At 38.0% G+C, this 20,892-nt stretch overlaps 1 protein-coding gene across 1 annotated transcript; it reads left to right on the forward strand.

Annotated features, from left to right (window-relative positions):
- Positions 1 to 18,919: 18,919 nt before the first annotated feature.
- Positions 18,920 to 20,766, forward strand: LOC127948431 (uncharacterized; the record flags this gene model as incomplete). Its single annotated transcript, XM_052544863.1, has 1 exon — positions 18,920 to 20,766. A coding segment is annotated over exon 1 (1,258 nt), but the record flags the coding sequence as incomplete, so codon positions are not given.
- Between the last annotated feature and the right edge of the window lie 126 nt (positions 20,767 to 20,892).

The following is a 20,892-nucleotide window of genomic DNA, read 5'->3' on the forward strand; positions in this document are numbered from 1 at the left end:
GCAGAATAGGTTCATGAACAAATATGAAAATCTATACATGTGTCCAGAAATAAAATGAATACTTGTTTTTCATGTACAGAGATTGTATTTTTTTCCACAGTTTGTTTCTCTCACCATCTGATCAACACTCACTGCTCTTTATCTTTTAAGTTTGCATGTTTGCATACTTGTAGGCTTACACACTACTGCTTTAGAAAACTCAAAGCGCATGTTTTTGTTTTGAAGTGAACCTGATTCAGGATTCTTTAGCGTGCCTACATGAGTCAATCTGTGGGTCTCAGTTTGGCTGCAGTTCTAGGTCAGACTCCCGTCTCGCGTTATTTGTGCTTGCTCAAAGACGGCGCCACATCTCCCTTGTTGATACACCACAGCTTCTGGGGTCCTACTGTGGAGCGAGGGGCCTTGGCCAACAGCGCCTAAACAGCCAATTTGCAGTAATTAGCCTAAATTTGTTGGTGCACTGAAAATATTAGTGTGTGCGTGTATCTGGTAGGTTTTTCGGTCCCAAATGTTGTAGTTTTAATGTTTAATGATGGTGTAAATTGTTTATGAAACACTTGGTGTTCTCATAAATAATCCTGTGAAAAAGGAGGATTTTCATATGAGATTTTTGAGATCTCTTTAATGCATAAATGGTATAGGTTTTACAGTTTTAGAGGCCGTTTCTTTGGTGTGGGATCTATTATATAAACAATTGTGTAACATACAATTAACATAGCATGAAAAATAGCTAGTTTTCCAATAAAAGCAGTCAGCCAATTTCCAACGGGGCTGCAGAATGACTTTAACTGAACATATTAAAAATAATTTTAATAACAAGCTATCTCAATTTTGTCTGATTATAAACTGATAGATCTTACCAAAACACTTTTTCTTCATCTCAGAAAATGCAACAAAGAATTAACACATACACATACACACACACACACACACACACATATATATTAGGGGTGTAACGGTTCACAAAATTCACGGTTCGGTTCGATACGATACACTGATGTCACGGTTCGGTTCGGTTCGGTTCGATACGTTTTAGATACAGCAAAATGTAAAAACATCTCAACTTTTCAGAATGCCGCAAGCGCACCGCGGGTCATGTGACAAGAACCAACCAATCAGCTTCATCCTTTCCCGTAACAACGTTGAGAGCTCAGCCAAGATGAAGGAACAGCTGATCATAGTTGTATATGGATTGCAATTTTGAAATAAATTCAGTAGCAGAGCTACTGCAAGCGATTTTTAGAGCTGCAAATCCATTTATCCTTCGCTGAAATTTCCGCGTCTCATGGAGAGAGCACGTCATTGTTGCTTAGCAAAGACAGACGCCTCAGGAGAATGACGCGCTTAGCGTTTTCCATGCGTTTTTAGGAGCGATATGTGAACGGCCCCTAAGGCGCTCGCTCACTCAGCACGCGCTGAAGGCTCGTTGCAAAATGTCTAATGCATTTAACAGACCAGAAATATAAGATCCTAAAATAACCAACAGGTCTGGTGTTTGGGTTGGATTCCCTGTAAGCTATAGTGTCTAAATGCTGCAGGGATAGTTTGCTGCGTGCATGTTTCTCCTTTTTTTCGTCTTTTCCCAGATAGTACTGACGCATATATCCCAGATATTCCCGCTGGTTTTTTTTTTTTTTTTTTTTTTGTAATCCCGCTGGTGTACCCTGTCATGTTGCAGATGCGACATACCGTTGTTTTTTTATCCACCACTCTCTTGCCATCACCATTATAGCTTAAAGGGAATCCAAAGTGCACCCAAACACCAGACCTGTTGGTTATTGGAGGATCTTCTCATTTCTAGTCTGTTAAACGCATTGGCTATTTTGCAACGAGCCTTCAGCGCGTACTGAGTGAGCGAGCGCCTGCTGAGTAGCCTAACATAAACATATAAGATGGTGTTTTTTTCTTCTTCGGGAGTGTCAGGGGCGTTGCCTGTTACGTTGTTTGGGTTATTGGGCTACCTTGTTGAACGCATATCATTATATTTCTTTCTCTCTCTTTTTTTTTTTTTTTCAAATATAATTAATTACTCCAACGAACCGTTCGGTATACATAATGCGTACCGCGTACCGAACCGAAAGCGTCGTACCGAACGGTTCAATACGAATACGCGTATCGTTACACCCCTAATATATATATATATTATTATGAAAGTCCGTTACTCACTGGATCTGAATACACATTCAGACAAATCCTAGATCACAGAAGGGGATGCTCCCGATCAAATCGGCATTCACAAACCACTATACACTCTTATTTTTAACAGAAAAGAATGCAACAAGCTCATAATTATGACTTCATAGATGGGAAATAGGAAGTTTCTGATAGCACATGAAGACAGCAGAGAAGTACTCTCGCTCAGCAAAGTGGAGTGAATCGTTTTGTTAACTTTGTGGTTTCGTCCCTCTCACAATATATTTGTGTGACGAGTGGGGCGGGGTTCAGAGACGTGGGAACAGGAGCGAGGCCGGTGGAGTGATTGGGAAATGAGCGACACCTCCTTCCCGATGATTATGGAGTTTTTTATCGTTACAGTTTGCTTTACAGATCTTTCGTTTTTGCCGCTCAAAAATATACAAGCAGTTATGCAGCACATATCAGAAGACTCGCACTCTGCTAAATCAGAACGATCACACTAGTCAAACGAACCAGGCTTTGGAGGTTAAGATTGCCTTGTGTGAGCACACCCTAATTATTCTCCTGCATCCCGCACACACGAGTCTCTACCCCGCACATTAAGTGTTGTCCCGCTCCGTGCACTGCTGCGTTGGGTCCCACGATCGTGCAGGTCTCTAATAGGTAATAAAGGTGTCTGTTATATTGTTATAATCGAGGCTCTGGACTCTGAGCAGTATGGAGCCAGAAGAGTCTCAATAAAGATAAATGCACACACTACAGTCACATATGCACACATAGGATTCATACATGCACACACATAATTCATAAATACACACACAGGATACACAAATGCACACAAAATTCACAAATGCACACACAAAATTTAAAAAGCACAGAAGATTCACAAATGCATACAAAATTCAGAAATGCACACAAAATTCAGAAATACACACACAATTTAGAAATGCAAACAACATTTACAAATGCACTCAAGATTCACAAATGCACAGGACAAGATTCACAAATGTATTTCTGATGCACACACACATATATCTTGATTTACAAACTGCTTGCGGTCTGTGAACTTCACTGCATTTGTGTGTGAATTTTGAGACTCCCTTGACTCGGCTCGACACACAAATGCCTTTTTTTAAACAGGGAATGATCTGCAACCAATCAGATATCTCCCTTGTTTTAGCCAATCACAAGAATGCACCCCACGTGGGGGATTGTTTACTTATAAGCCAATCAGCGAACGACTCACTTTCCTCACGCAGCGAACGACTCACTTTCCTCAGCGAACGACTCACTTACCTCACACAGCCGGCGACTCACTTTGCGCAGCCAGCGACCCACTTTGTGCAGCGAACGACTCACTTTCCTCACGAGTCACGCAGCGAACGACTCACTTTCCTCACCCAGCGAGCGACTCACTTTCCTCACGAGTCACGCAGCGAACGACTCACTTTCCTCACCCAGCGAGCGACTCACTTTCCTCACGAGTCACGCAGCGAGCGACTCACTTTCCTCAGCGAACGATTCACTTTCCTCACGAGTCACGCAGCGAGCGACTCACTTTCCTCAGCGAACGATTCACTTTCCTCACGAGTCACGCAGCGAACGACTCACTTTCCTCACCCAGCGAGCGAATCACTTTCCTCAGCGAACGATTCACTTTCCTCAAGCAGCGATCGACTCACTTTCCTAAGCGAACGACAGCCGGAGACCCACTTTTCGCAGCCAGAGTCACTTTCCTCTCTCAGCGGACCACTGACTCTCTCTTCATGTAGGGACTGAATATTATAATTAAAGTGACTTCTATATTGCATCCAAAAGAATATTTAGATATATTTAAATATTCAAAAAGGTTTAAACATTTTTTTTTTTTACTTTCATTAAAATATTTCAATAAAAATGAAATAATTGCCTATTGCAAATTTATGAATCCATGGTTAACTTTTTTTCTGCAGTCACTGGGCTATATGTATTGAGACATTTTTAAATTTATATTTAGTAAAAAATAATAAAAAATAAACCTGAATTGTAATCTAAACATCTGTATTTTCATACAATTTAATACAATTGCTGTGTGAACACGTTCATGTGATTGGCTTATAACTAAACAATCCCCCCACGTGGGGTGCATTCTTGTGATTGGCTAAAAGAAGGGAGATATCTGATTGGTTGCTGATCATTCCCTGTTTAAAAAAAAGCATTTGTGTGTCGAGCCAAGTCAGGGGAGTCTCAAAATTCACACACAAATGCAGTGAAGTTCACAGACCGCAAGCAGTTTGTGAATCAAGATATATGTGTGTGTGCATCAGAAATACATTTCTGAATCTTGTCCTGTGCATTTGTGAATCTTGAGTGCATTTGTAAATGTTGTTTGCATTTCTGAATTGTGTGTGTATTTCTGATTTTTGTGTGCATTTCTGAATTTTGTATGCATTTGTGAATCTTCTGTGCTTTTTAAATTTTGTGTGTGCATTTGTGAATTTTGTGCGCATTTGTGTATCCTGTGTGTGTATTTATGAATCATGTGTGTGCATCTATGAATCCTGTGTGTGCATATGTGACTGTAGTGTGTGCATTTATCTTTATTGAGACTCTTCTGGCTCCATAGAGCAGAACTTGTTTTTCTATAACAAACTATAAAATATTTTTTATAAAAACTTTCATGTCCTGGCAGTTTCAAAAATCTTATTTTATATTTAATTTAATTACATACATTTTTGAGATATAGGCTACAATATTTGAACTGCTACTATGTAAAAGAAACATTGCTGTAAAAAGCAAACCAAATGTTATTACATTTTTGTTCATATAGCAGTAGGCCTACTTTTAAATGAAAAAAGTGCACAATACATTACCTTTGAATACATTATTAGCTTTGTGCAAAACAGTGGGATTCATTGTGATTAATTGCAGACAATAATGTGATTAATAATGATAGGAAAATGTAATCGTTGCCCAGCACACACACACACACACACACACACACACACACACATATATATATATATATATATATATATATATATATATATATATATATATATATATATATATATATATATATATATACACAATGTATGTGTGCATTTCATAGTGAGTTGATCATTGGAGCATTTTTTTTTACACACACCCACACTCACATACATACACACATAATTCGAGGTCCTATTTAGAACTGTTGTTTTGGCTGCAGTCTGTTCTTAATATAGTTCTAACAGAGACCTATTCAGTTCTCACACGGTGAATGATAATATTGTCTCTCCTAGGCATGTAATGATGTCTCCAGGGCAGGAGGATGTATTCGTGTGTGTGTGTGTGTGTTTACGTAGGATGCTGTTCTTCCTCTCTCTGACAGCTCCCCTGCTTTATTACATTCTTTCTCTCTCTCAGACAAATAGAATATCTGACACTCTTACTCTTCCTTGCCCTCGAAGTCTCTCCTACTGTTCTTCCTCTTACCATCCCTTGTTCTTTCTGGAGATGTCTAATTTAGCAAACACACCACTGCATGTGTAAGGTACTCTTGTCGTCCCGTTGTGCATTTGTTGGTTGTGTTTATGTAGTAGACTGTGGTGGAATTCTGAGACTGCATTTCATGGGAGAGTGACAGCTACTTAATGAGAATGGAAGTCACTTCAGTAAAGCATTTACGCTCTGGGTGTTGAGCTTCCGTGACCGCTGATTTGGAGGGGTCTTAACACAGTGGATGCCATTGTATTTTTGCTGTTTTGTTTTTTTCCTAAAAGAATGTGAAAAGGACTTTTTGAGATAAGAATTTCTTTGAGACATGTCCAAGACATTTCCTTTTTAAAGTCTTTATAAACGAAGTAACTGATACGGTGACTTCCTCTTTCTGTATTTATATGGTGAAGGACACATGGACACCAGGGAAGGGCTGCACCAGCCTTTTGTAAGGTCAAATTGGAACATGAAGTTGACACTAGTAACTAGTTATGCATTTGGTTGTACCATTGTTCTTAAGGAAGAATTTATCCAGCAGGTTGTCAACTCTGCACAAGTGGTGTGTAGTTGCACATTTTATTAATATAATAAGAAGCCTACAAATGTCTATTCACTTTAGTTAATATCATACATAAATATTCATGAAGTAAAATTAGTATACTTAAATATATAAGGAACTATAAAAATAATAAATACACTACCGTTTAGGATCAGTAAGAATAATAAAAAAAAATGCATACTTTTATTCAGCCAAGATGCATGAAATACATCAAATGTGACAGTAAGATATGTAAAAAAAAAAAAAAAAAAAAAAGCATTTAAAATAAATACTGTTTTTTTTTTCTTTTACTTTTCAAAAAAATATTAAATAGCCACACAGATGGGAAATCAAAAATTACCTGTATTACAGTGTATGATGTAGCTGTCCATCAGTGTAAACAATGTGCAAAGTAATTAAACCAAAAAGTACACCATTTATAAAGTTATTGGCTTCTAAAGTAAGGAGTCGACTCTGAATCGCTGAAACGAGTCGTTATAGATTTCAAATCTTTTGCCCATCTCTTTGTACGTCACTAGGAGCACTTTGCATAATAATCTCCGCCTACCGTCTTGAGAGAAACGGAACTCTGAACTGCCCCACCCCCCGCACAGACGCTCTGCGGCTCTGGTGGGTGTGATAGCATCATGTCGAGGAGACCGTTTGTTTTATTTTCACTGCCAAAGAATGAAGATCAGAAGAACCAATGGCTAAAATTCATTTTCACCACAATACCAGAGCAGTACAACAAATCCCTTTTGTTGTGTTCACAACATTTCACTGATGACTGCTTTTCTAATCTCGGTGAGTACAGCGGGATTTTCAAAGCGTTTGGCCATAAAAGAGGGTTCATTACCAACTTTTTTTAGAACAACGAGCATCTCCGAATCACAACGCGAAGTATGATTATGAAGTTATGTGTCTGTTTTTCTCCCGAGCGTCTTATTAGTATGTGTGCTGTCTGCAGCCTGTCTGCGCTGATCGTCATGTACAAACATGTCAATAAAATGAAGTTTAACTCTGTGAATACTCAACGAAGAGACACGAGAGAGATATCTATAGAAAGCTTGACATGTCTACTTTAAAACTAAACAAGTGCTGCCGAAAACAGATATTCTGTGATAAAGTAATCATGTCTCCCTTCGTTATATGTAATGTGACCACGCCACCGCGCTGAACGCGCTATTCAGATTCAAACTGAAGCGTGCGGCTTGAATACACCCACACAGAAGAAAAAGCAGCGAGACTGTTCAAGTTTTTTATTTTACTGTTTGCTTCACGATGAGAGGAATAAGACATAATTCACCCCAAACAGTGGAGGTGTGTGCGGAACAACCAATCAAACCTGACTATGTTAGTTGACCAATCAGAACACAGTATGCTACCGAAAGGTGGGGTTTAAGGAAACTGAATCTTTTGAACAGCTTTGCGAACCGTTTGGGGATCTCTGAGAATTGAGGTAATTTTAAAATGATATTTTGACAAAATGACAATGTTTTTTAACCTTGGATGGATTTAAACCTAATGTACAGGACTTATAAACAGTGATAGGAAGCTTCGAATTTTCATCTTACTGGCTCTTTAAACAACATGACATGATGTTTCTTGACACTAAATCAGCATATAGAATGATTTCTGAAGGATCATGTGACACTGAAGACTGGAAAAGAAAGAAAGAGGTTATTTTAAATTGCATTAATATCTTACAGTATTACTGTCTTTATGATCAAATAAATGAGCCTAGGTGAGCATAAGAGACAAATTAATACTGCAAACCATGCAAATGAACATTTTCATTTATATTTTAGTTTTGACATGCCCAGCATGCATCAGCACAAGGTGCTGACACAAGATGCACACACTATTTATATAGATTTTGTGCTGAGGAGTCAGGTCATTTTCTTAAAATGTAAAATTAAAGTAAAATCTTAAAAAGTAAATGGACGTGAATTTCAACAACAAAAGATTGAAGGCATGAAGACGTGCTTACTGATTTAATTTAATGCCTGCTATTTTATACCAGTTGTTAGTCCTGGTTTCAGATAAATTAAACAGTGCAACAATCAAATATTTAGTTGCAGCAACTAGACAAGTGCAACCAGCTTCAGATTCTTAGTAATTAACAGGACATGTTCTTGCATCGTACTCTGTTAGTCTGTGCACAACTGCTGCTCTATAACACATGACTCAGGTAGACGTCTTTGGATGTTGTATAATGTCTTACAGTGTGAGATTTTAAAATGTTAATTTACAATTTTTAACCTAACCCCAACTATGAAAAATAAGCTGTGAAACTGTTGATTTTTGGTACTCTTATGAACAGCCCCTTAGGTGTGCAGACCAGGTGGAGATCGGTCTGTCTAAATATATCTTTTTTTGTTCTATAAGGTTTCATTTAATGTGATTTATAGCTATATTTTGAGGAAAACTCTGCTGCCAACTAGCATTGCTGACATCTTGAAAGGCTTCCTGTGTTCTAAAAGGAATCTGATGGAGGGCAGCCAACTTAATGTCCTGTTTTTCTGAACACCAAGCACTTCCTCTCGCTGCCTCTCTCTTCCCTCCATGCTTTTTGTGTTTGCGCTCTCTCTTATCTTGAACATGTGAAGTTAAAAATGCAGTTTCATAGCCAACACTGCTGACTTTTGTACAAAAAGAATGGGAGTCTCCACTCTTAACACGGAGTAATCTAGTTTCATTTTAATTTAGTGACCAGTGTTTACCAAATTTGAGATGTCTTTTGTAAAATACACACCTGATTCAAATCATCAGCCTACTGACCCTTCACTGACCCGGCATTTAAGACGTTACGATCCAATCCTGCCTTCGCATTCCCCCCATTTTCACAGACATACTTTTCTAATGTATGTCAAGCCAGGATCTGTATTTGTATTTTTTTATTTTTTATATACATAGATTTTTTTTTGTAAAATATAAAAAAATACAGTAAAATGATAATGAGTAGGGTTTTTATGCTACAGTTTTTTTTTGGTAACACAAAAAAATATGGTAAAATGGTAATGAGTTTTTTTATACTACTGTGACAACACAAGGATACACAAAGTAGTAATATATAAAGAGTATGTGCAATTTTCTGTAAAGTTAGTCTGAGTTGGTATGAAAACCCAAGATATTTAGTTAAAACTGTTGTTTTGCCATCTCAAAAATTCTATGAGGCAAGTTTTTTTTTTTTCTTTTTTAGTAACGTTGACGTTTTCAGATGGAATTAGCAGCAACGCCGCAGGACGCAGCGTAATTATAGGCTCCAAAAGGACATTTTTCCATATTTATACGCAAGCCTGAATTTGAAACGTTATTGCTAGATTGGTAATGCTTGCCATATATATCTGTTGACAGAAGGAAAATGGGCAACTGGTGTCCAGACGGACTTAAAGTAGATGAATTGCCGCTTGGCTTTTGTTGCTAACATCTGTGACTCTGAGCTGTGTTGCGTAGCGACAGCTAGATGGCATCAGCATATTGAGTGACCTGCAGCGGGCTGGACTGAGGAGCTTTTGTCCACACTGGATGACCCTGCCATTACTGACGTCAATGTTCTAAGGCAAATAATACTTACAGATAGTGTTAATACTTTGTCGTAATGTCATTTGATTGCTCAGTGTAATTTAAGTGATTTCAATTTAGTATTACATATTGATTCCATTCCTAGAAGGAGGTCCTTCAACATCGGTTCCTCATCCTGGTTTCTTGGCAGGGTTTTGGGCAAATCTTTTTCTCAATGTCAGATCAGTTATGCGAGTTGTACAGCTGGCTAAATCCTCTTTAAATTGCGGTCACATCTAGAAACTTAATCCTGCTTCCTACATCACCTCATCAGCCCCACTTCCTTTCCATCACTAAGCCAGAAAGGCTTCCGTAACACTTCACCCACTCATTTAAAAAAAAAACGTTATATTTATAATCACTTTTGTTTAGTCAAAGAGTTTGTTTTGGAAGTTTTGGTCTAAACAACTGCATTAACTGCCATTTAAGGCCTGTTTACAACAAGGACGATAACTATAAAGATAACGATTAAGATATGGTTTTAATTTTTTTCCTGCTTATGATCAATACAAAACATTGACACCCGAAAATTTTAAGTGCTTAGAATAGACGATATTGTCCGCTAATATCGTTATCTCTAGAGTGATCGTTCTTGGTATGAACAGGCTTTTTTCAAGTTAAATTGTTTATTACATCAATTATTTTGTGTGTAAACAGCCCTTAATAATTGCACAGTCATAATGCAGTTTACATTTTATTTTAATAAATTGTGCAGCCCTTTAGTTATTAAGCCGATTACCTTCCTTATACCAAATCTTTTTTATATATGTAAACTTGCACAAGTTGCTATTATTACGCCCTGAGAGCTGAGTCAGTACTCTGGCAGTGTACAGTTGAGGTTGAATGTGAACCGTGAGTGAGTTCAGGATGTTTTTTATAGGCAGGTTGTTGTTTGAAGGCAGCTTGCGAGAGAGAATGAGCATATGGTGTGATCTGTGAAGGGTGATTAAGGCTGGATGAAGGCAGGAGCACTGCAGGGATGCCCAGGGGGTCTTGGCTCAGCTGCTGCTTGTAATGCCAGTCTGATAGGAAATAAGGCACACTGTTCCTGCCCCACTTTGGTTTGCATTGCGGCTGTGCAGTTCTGATAAGATTACAGACACGTTTGGAATGTGCCATACAGTACAGTTACACTGATTCTACTTGCTGGATAAGCAGAGCAGGATCAGATCATGTGCTGGAATATGCACTCTTGCTCTCAGGAAGAAGTGTGCGAGTGTGTGGATTTGGCCTCTGAACTCCAGCCCTCACTCCACCTGCTCATGAATATGTAATGTATGTGCTAAATGGCTCATGAATAATTAATGCTCGTATGTAACAACATGACTCAAATACTAGTCTGAAGCCCTTGAGGTGACCTTAAAGCTGCTATAAACAGGGCCAAACACATTTGATCACTATATTAATTCCTAGTTTGACCTTTAACCTTGCCTAGCAAGAAAGTAGAGTCTTTAAAGTTGTTTTGTAAATGTTTTGTTCACAGTGTAATGAATTATAGAAATCTGCTATGTTACTAATGAATGTGTTTCTTTCTCTTTTATGTCCCATTGATTTCCTTCTTGTGATCCACAAAGGTAAGAGAGATTTGATTTATTTGTTTGTTTATTAAACCAAGTAAAGCAGTCTAGAAACAATCAAGAGTATTTAATAAATTACAATTATAATTTATAAAGTATTTTTTGAAATATAATTAAGAAATAAGTAATGTTTATATATTTATAATTAATAATTTAATATTATTTTTGATAAAATAATCAAACCCTAATCTAAATTGAAATACTAAAAATGTTACTTCCCTTTTTAATATAGTGAAGCTGCTTTAAAACACTCTCTATTATATAAAGTGCTCTGTAAATAAAAAACAAGATGAAAAATGAAGTCAATATGTATTCTTGTCTAGCATCATAAACGACTATAAACACTATCCCTGCCATGTTATTCAGAGTTTTAATCAAACGTAATAAACAACCCTTCATTTTGTTCTTTAGATTTCAGTCTCTGCAGAGAGATTTGTGTGTTTATGGAAGTTAACAAAAATTGCTGTCAGATGAAGTATTACAGAAAACTGAATTTGTGCGAGAATGTGCAAACACAGCACTGTTGTTTTAAATGATTACAAATTTCTTCATTAATTGAAAGCAGAATAAAATGATGAAAAACTTTCACATTTATAATAATGTGAATAATTAATAAAAAAATAAAATACTTCGATAACATCGAAAGAACTTTAAAACACTGAGTGTTTCTTATTGGTTGTGATTTATTATTGATCTACACAGCATGTTCAGTGTGCACAGACACTTTTATTATTGCTGAAATTTTGTTGTGTAATAACCGTAATGACACAATGTTAGACTAAAATGATAAAATATGTTATTAAATGTTATTTCCTTGAGGAATTTATCTCCCTATGTCCATATTTTTAAGCAACACTGTGTTGCTCTGCTGTTCTTGTGATATTATCTGATGTTCATATGTTTCTATATTTAGCGTTATGCTGTTTCTTTATGTATGTTACCACCTGCTTTTCCTTTGCTCCTTGTTATCTGATTTCCCTGTTTTAATATTATCTGTCATGATTAGCATTATCTAATACTTCCACAGCATATTATCCACAGTATTATCTGCATTTCCTCATCTGCTCTTTGACTATTTATAGCTGAGGCTTTGTATGATTATATTACTCCCTTTATATATATTTTTTAAGTTTGTGCTTTTGTATGAATCGTGTATGTATCCCATATGCCTGTGTGTGTGTGTGTGTGTTCCAGCAGGGGTCTGTGCTCTCTGCTAACTGACCCATTTTCCACCGCCTCACGGGGGGGATGAAAGGCAGCGTGGTGCTTCGCTCTTTCAATCTCTCTTCTCATCAAAGAGAGAGCGAGAGCTGCTCAAATGCACCTTATTCAGTGTTTGAACGCGTCTATCCCAGCATCCCCACATCAGCTCCATCGCAGCTCTGTTGGTGCCTTCATAACTGTCTTTTAATGTCTAAACAAGCACCATTTAAAGTTTTTGAAGGCTTTTACACGAGCTGACACAGAAAAAGCCAAGCATTTCTCCTGCGTTGCAGGGCTGCGATTCATAATTAATGCAATGCGGAGAGTGTGTGTGTGTGTCGATGCGTGGGAGGAAAGCTGCAACCGAGGGGTACGCTTTTGAACGTAGAAAGAGCGTGAGAGTGTCTTTTATATTCCACTGCAGTGTCAATTCCCTTTTGGCTTGATCTCCATTTTAGCAGTGACCTGCAAAAGCGTTAACATAGAATCTCTCCTCTCCATTTTGTTTAAGTTTCTCAACTGTAGTGACAAGGTTGATGTAAGACCTGGAAGTAAAATCTGCCCTCAGGAAAAGTGGCCTAAGTGACAATCATATGACACACACACACACACACACACACACAGGTTTTCCACAGACGTGGATTCGGTTAACTTAAATTCAGTATCTATAAGACTAGTGGTCTTCTGATCTCAAAACTCTGAAAATGGGGCAGTGGAGATCTTTTTTTTTTTTTTGTATGGAATTACCTTTTTATTCGTTCTTTCTGCAAAAATATACCAACACATTTTGATTGGTTTTCCATATCAGAGACACATTCTTTCTAAGCCACATCCAGTGAATGCTGGGTACTTTCTTTCTGCTTTTTAAAGAATAAAAATACTAGTAATCAGGTCATGACACATTACATGCAGAGTTTTGTCCGAGGCTTCCTCACTGTGCCAGCAGGTGGTGTAAACCTACAAGGATTTCAGTTGACAGTTGACTTAACCTTAAAAAAAAGAAAAAGAAGAAAATATTGGTATTGAGGTTTTGGATTCTGTAGAATGACAGTTTAGATTCTGCAACCAGGTAGTTTGTTAATCCAATTACTTTTTTATTCATTTTTTATACATACATTATTTTTATTATTATATCTTTTATTGTATAATATTTTATTTGATTAATTTAATTTATATAGTTTTATTTATAATACATGTTTACATTTGGACTTTATTTGTGTTTAATATATTTTTATATATTATGCAAAAACATAATACTTATTTACGTAAGAATAACTATTTTATTGAAGTTAATCACACTTTTTTTTCTGAAATGAACCACGATTAATCTCACCTGCCATTAAAGTTTTAAATCTACTTATATATTGCAATAATTTCACATGCAATCTTCTAATGAATGTATAAACAACATGAAGACATCATTTTTTTTATATTTATTTAGTGACATCTTTTTTTTTATGACTGAAGGCGAGTATCACTGTCTGATATCAATACTGATGTCTCTATGAACAATTTTTTTCCCCCATGATATTTAACAATTGATTATAAATATTCAACATTACAGTATAAATGAGAGCTATCAATTTATTAGATTTTAAAAAATAACACCTTCAAATTTAATTTAATCTTCACATAAACCCATTATAATAAATGTCATATTCAGTTACTGTACATGTGCCCTTCAGCAAGTAGCAAATATACAGAAACTGAATAAAGTTATCAAACACTAAATACAGAAGCATCCTTAAAGCTACAAAAGTTATTGATTTCCTCTTTTTTTTTTCTTTTGTTCTTTGATGAACAGACATCACAGCAGCTGGGTTGTTAGGTTTTTTGACTGCTATTTCTTTAAGACCTGCCGCTGCTAAACGTGACACGGATCTGACATGCACCGTATTTTTTCAAAACCTTTTATAAGAAATGATATACAGCACACCGGCGTTGAACAGGGAAAAGTGTCTGATCAGCATTACTTTTTAGAGTTTGTGTTTAAATAGTAGGTCTTCCTCTGTTCCAAAGGTAAATCTGTCACTCGGGATCCGTTCTTAACCAGAATTCACTTGTGTAACAGTAGAGCAGCTTTGTGTTAGTGGCTTGTACGAGAACAGTAATGAGTGATATCTCACTGTCTTTCTTTCAACCTGCTGACTGGATTCTTGATATCAGGTATAACAGTGAAGGATACATGAACCAGATCCTTGTTCTTTCCCTCATTCCCACTGAGAGCTGTGGTGGTTTTTCCTTCTAAGCTTTAGCTAATAATGCGGATCAGAGATTCTGTGCAGGCTGCACCTGTGAAGCTTTATGGTCCATATCAGGGATCTTACATGGTGCAGGAGTGATGAAACCCGCCAATCACGGGGCCTGTCGACACCCTTCCACTGGACGCACCAATAAACAGGGTTTTTATTTTTTTCTGAGCCTTTTATCTCAGATGAAAGTCTCTCCCTGTGAGTCTTGCCGACCCTTACAAGTGCAGCAAATGGGCCAGAGAACACCTGCTAAAATCCACATGTTTCTACTGTACATCCCTCACTGCTCCTTCTCTCTATTTATCTTTATTTTCTCTCTGTCTGTCCACCCACCTTGCTGAGAGATCCTCTTTTCTCTCAGGCCTGAGTCTTCCTCGAGTAGGTTAAGTAGACCCTGTGATATTAGAAATGAGAAATTCTAAATGTTTCTTGTGCATCAAAACACTATATTTCTGTATGATCATGTGACACTGATGAGTGGAGAAATGGATGCTGAATATTCAGCTTTGCCATCACAGAAATAAATAGCATTTTAAAATATATTACAATAGAAAACATTTTAAAATATAATACAATTTCAAAATATTACTGATTTCACTGGATAAAATCGACCCCACACATTTGAATGGTAATATCTTTGAATCTGTTTGAATTCTTAAGCAGATAATCATAATACATTTTCATTTTTCATGCATCTTTTATTATGTCGTGATTCCTAGATTTTGTGATTATTTTATTAATATAGCGTAGGTTTTTAATATTGACCATGTATTGGTTATTGACCTGAACATAATAATTATTGGCTTATCGTATTGGTAACATTTTTAGGTTTTAACATGCATCCTAAATTGAAATCTCACATATTTAAGTCTCTTCATGGTTTTTGCTATGCAAATAATTCTGGTAAAATGTGTGAGAATATATTTTGTAGTATAGTAGGCCTTTACAAAGCACACTGAATCAGTGTGGGCTCTTTTTTCCTGCTGAGAAGACAGGTGGTTCCTCACACGGTACATTCTCTTCAGACCAGGGCTCCTGAAACATCATTTCATTAAAGCAGCTTTCACGGTCTGGCCTGCAATTATCAGATTCCTGTGTCTTTCTTGGCTATGAATATAAAAGGACGAAGCAGAGACATGTCCAGAATACTCTTGACAATATTCACTTCGAAATAGATAAACAGCTTTTTTTTCTAGTGCTCCAGATTTGTGAGCATGAGTTCCAAGTGTGATATTTTTTTGGAATAGTGCAGTTTGTAAATTCAGATAAGAAGCAGATTTCCACATCTTTTAATTTGTATGAAATGTCTTTAATTTATGCTTACTGTTGCAGTTGAATTATGCACGGCGTAAAGCTTTTCTCCCGAAGTTTGGGAAAACATTTGTATGTTCTGAAGACACATTAGGCAAAATCTCTGTGTTTGTAACTAGTGCAAGCAGCTCTGCTTTCATTTCATGGCATGCAGTGGGAAATCTTACACTGGAGAATTTTTCTTCAATCAGTCAGGCTCCCGGGTCGCCCAGCGGTGCCATATGCCGCTCAAAATAACTGTACTCCAACGTCATTTTTATTCAGCTGCATGCAAAAATTTGTAGAAAGATTAATGTGCAATGGAAACATGCTTGATGCTCTCACCGTTACCTCTGTGTAGGCTCTCTGTTTTATATTTCATATGTAACATGGGGTGTTCCTGCTTTATATTCCATTCTTTGAATTAAAGTATTCAGGAGATATGAAGTCATGCAGTCACACTGATGATTGCACATGTGAAGGGCGATGTGGTGCATCTAGAGCGTGTAGTGCATACCTAGGCTTCTAAGCTTGCGTCTCTTTATGACAGTCCTGTGGCTGTGATGAAAGGACGAGGCACGTTTGAAGTCGGACAATGTCGTGTACAGAGGTGTATAATTCACCTAAACTGATTTTCTATAGTGTCACTGGTGCAGAGCTATGAAGCTCTACAATCAGAGCGGAACTGAAGACACTAGAACACATTTGGTGTTTGAATCTATGACGTAAATCAATTATTTATTTATTTTTAGTCCTGTGAAATACATACATAGAATGATTTACATACGTATCTTCTATTATAATCAAGTTTTAATTTCTGTTTTCAGTCCAATGTGGTTATTTTTTGGGGGTCATGAAGTAAAAAATATCATCATGATACAAATGTGATATCTTAATAAAGAAAAATGTCTAATTAAAAGATTTAGTTTTTTTGCATATTTCTGACAATATATTTTTTTAACTACTTAAATATTAATGTATTTATTTAAGTGTCGCTACTTAATGTTTGACAAACGTTTGTCCAATAAATTTAAAATCATATGGGTACCGTGGAAAAAAAAAGCAGAGGAACAAAATTAATTTAATAGAAAGGACCCATTTCAATATATATGTCCATATATATATATGTATATGTGAGTGTATATGTATATGTATGTATATATATGTGTGTGTGTGTGTGTGTGTGTGTGTGTGTATATATATATATATATATATATATACACACACACACACACACACACACACACACACACATATATATATATACATACATACACAAATACATACATACATGCATATATATATATATATATATGTATATATATATATATATATATATATATATATATATATATATATATTAAAGTGATGTGACATTCAGCCAAGTATGGTGACCCATACTCAGAATTTGAGTAGAAAAATCTTATTTAAAAACCAACAATTTTTTAAAACTCAAAAATGCTGTGTGCGCAAGAGACCCACAAAGCCACAAGTGCATTTTGTGAATTGTTTTGATTTTTTGGGAATATCGTATGATAAACAGTCATGCCAATTAAGTTTGAAATTGAAATCAAAAGTAAACTATTCTAATCATGGGCATAATGTTATGGTTTCATAAAACAGGTTTCCCAACATGTATCTGTATCTTGATTTACTGAGGTAAGCGAGCTGTGGTTTTTGGATAGGAGAGCCGTAGATAAAGCTTCACAGGGGCAGGTGGGGCTCCACTGGTGAATTAGGGGGAGGGCAGAGGAGAGGTGACGCTGAGAACAGCTTAGAACGGATCCTAATGAGCCTTTACTAATCCGCCCAAATCTGTGTAACAATCCCACAAATGTCAGGCTGTAGTTGAAGGCGAAAGGAAGACACAGGGATTTGAGCGGCAAGATAAGAGGGGTAATCTTCAACACCCACACCTCCCTCCTTACAGAGAGAAGGGAGAGATGAAAGTGCTGTGCTCGACCCCAAGTGTGTTCTGACTGCTTATGAAATTAGTCCATACTGGGCTGTTAAATACGGTGACATACTGTGGCATTGAGAGGACTGTAGTTTTTTTGTTTTTGTTTTAGCATACAAAAGTATAGTGAACTATTTGAATAACAATCGCAGTATTAACAATAACTACTAATAAATAAAATAAACCTAATGTAAATGTTTGACGTAAATCTCCTTTTCACAGTGATACTTTTTTTCTTATGTGCCAAAGCATTAATAGGACACACCATTAGCTCACGCTATTCGTGAAAATACACCGTTAAAACGATTACATATGCGCAAACAACGTACTTAGTGGATTGTAGCTTGTTTCTTCTCTCTCCTGTCTGTGAGCCCGGGTGGGTTTAAAGGTTTTGATGGACAGAGACGTGGAAAGCCCACCCTCGCGCGTCCGCTGGACAATGCGATATCCCGGAGTGGATCATCCAGCGGAATAGATTCACTTCAAACTAATACCAGAACCAATTTATAAAAGGACTTTGCTAATACTCAGTGTTTATTTGGACACACCTAAGCAAATACACACGCTTGAATTGCAGTAACTTTTATGTAAAGCACAACTTCTGTGCCACAGCGTAGGTTTATTGCTTAATGACCTATTTATGCCTACAGGAGTTTACTTTCACATGTATAACCTGCGTTTGATATTTCTATCGGGCACCGAAAGTAAACATTTATATAGGCTAACATAATGGCGTTGGATGAGTTATTGATTAATGCGTGTATTGATTTAATGCATGTTTCCTGTATGGGAATCTGAATAAATGATGCAAGTCGCATGTAACAGCACTGGTTTAAAACGCATCTTGGAGAATCCGTTCCGGGTTTTTCTTCGGCTTTGACTGGATGATTTGTGTGTATACGGCGCACACGGGGCAGATAGAGGAGAGAGACGGGTATGGATCCGTGGCTCTTGCGGCTGTCCGTCTCGTTTCCCGGGACTCTCGTTTTGAGTACAGCGAGGCTCGCATTGTGCATTTGAATGAGAACAGGAGCGCACAGCGGCGGAAAACAAAGACGCAAAGGAGCAAGCTGGCTGCGCGGCGGGGGATGCTGGGCACAATAGCGAAGACCACACTCTTCTGCTTCAGGAGGACCGTGTTGCAATAACATTTCCCCCCAGACAAACAAGCCTCGCTGCGGGGAACAGGAATTTGAAGCCGGACTTTACTTTTCAGGCAAATATGAGGACGGGCTTTGAACTGGACGTCTAGGCGACTTTTAGGATTTTTAGAAAGCGCATATAGTCAAATGACAGTCTCAAAAACGCACCGGCACAGCAAAGGAAAATCAGCTTGGATTTTGGGCACCACAGCGATTTTGATCTGATATTGTTTATTATTATTATTATTATTATTATTATTATAGTCATTAATATTATTATTATTATGTGCTCTGGAAATCACCAGCTGTGGGTGAAATCACGCCAGGAACATATTTGACTTTGTTTATTGTCATATTTAAATTAATTTTCTTGTATTTGGGTTCTGAAGAATGTACGTACTTGATGGTAATTACCCGGAAAGGATGGAGCGGGGCACGCCACAAAGGAAAACCGTATACAGGATATCTTTGACACTAGTGAAAAAAGAAACTCTGCAGGATGGCGGAGGCTCAGCGCACCGGCGGCTGGAGAACCCTAAAGTGAGCGCGTACCGGCGCGAGGGAGCCGCTGACGCTCAGCGCAGCTCCCCGCTGGAAGAACTGAAAGAAGTGGAGGACGAGACGGACGAGTTTTCTGCACACTCTTACATGAGGAACTTCAGGACATTCAGTACTGGACATCTAGAGTTGGGCAGGTTGAAAATCTCAAGGCGGGCTCAGCATTTACACAAAGACAAGGAATTAAATGAAACGTGCATCCTCCCAGAGAATGGACAGAGCAAGGTCACTGAAAATGGGGCACTAGTGCACAAAAAGGTTGAAGATATTGCTTCAGAAAATGACAGATTGAATTGTGATGCTGAGCATGTAGAAATCTGCAGCATAGATGCTTCTAATAGAGAAAACACAAACATTCAAAAGAAAATCCTGAAGACTTCTCGGAGCACAGAGGAACCGGTCAGTACATGGTTAGAAGAGACCTCTGAGGGTGGCAGGATGGCCAAAGAGAGCTGCATCTCTTCTTTGCTGGCAAAAGGGAATGGTAAATCGCCCAAACCAGCACCTGAAACCCCTCCGGCAAAGAGGCACCCAAGCCTGTTGCGGCGAAGTTTCAGCTTTCGCCACTGGACGGGTGGAGAGTTGATCCGCATACGGGCTCTCTCCAAGAAGAAGCACCACAGCAGCTCGGGCTGCATTGGCCGCGATGGAGAAAACAGTGAAGCCCAAGCTGGCGTGGTTCTGCAAAACATGGCTTTTGCCGAGTCTGAGTCCACTGAAAAGCGAAACACCTTGGATGTGGGTGAGGTCCTAAACAAAACAGACTCCGTGACTGAACTAGGCCGCAGGGAGAGGATGAAGGGCAAGAATCGAACGCTGGACAACAGTGACCTGCTCAAGCTGTCGGATAAAGCTTTGATGGACAAGGAGGGTTTCATTAGAGGGACAGGCTCCCGTTCCAGTGGACAGGAACGTAAACTCATCCGATTCTTCAGTGGTATCTTTTCAAAGCGAGATGGGACGTCCACGCCGCTTGGCAGTCCAAGCAACCGGGCTCTCCGGAAGAACGGCCTACTGGGAAGTCAGCGGCGATCAGAAATTAGCTACTCTCAGTCCAGCACCGAAAGTGTTAACGGATGCCAACCGGACGGTAATAGCTGTTATCTTTGCTCTACTTTTTGGCTTCATATAGATATGTTATAAGGCAGGAGGATGCTCTGTTTGCTATTGTGGGGGTTTGAGGATGCATGTTTGTTTTGGACAGGAAGGTGATGTT

This window comes from Carassius gibelio, chromosome B1 (genome assembly GCF_023724105.1).
Source record: "Carassius gibelio isolate Cgi1373 ecotype wild population from Czech Republic chromosome B1, carGib1.2-hapl.c, whole genome shotgun sequence".
NCBI lineage: Eukaryota > Metazoa > Chordata > Actinopteri > Cypriniformes > Cyprinidae > Carassius > Carassius gibelio.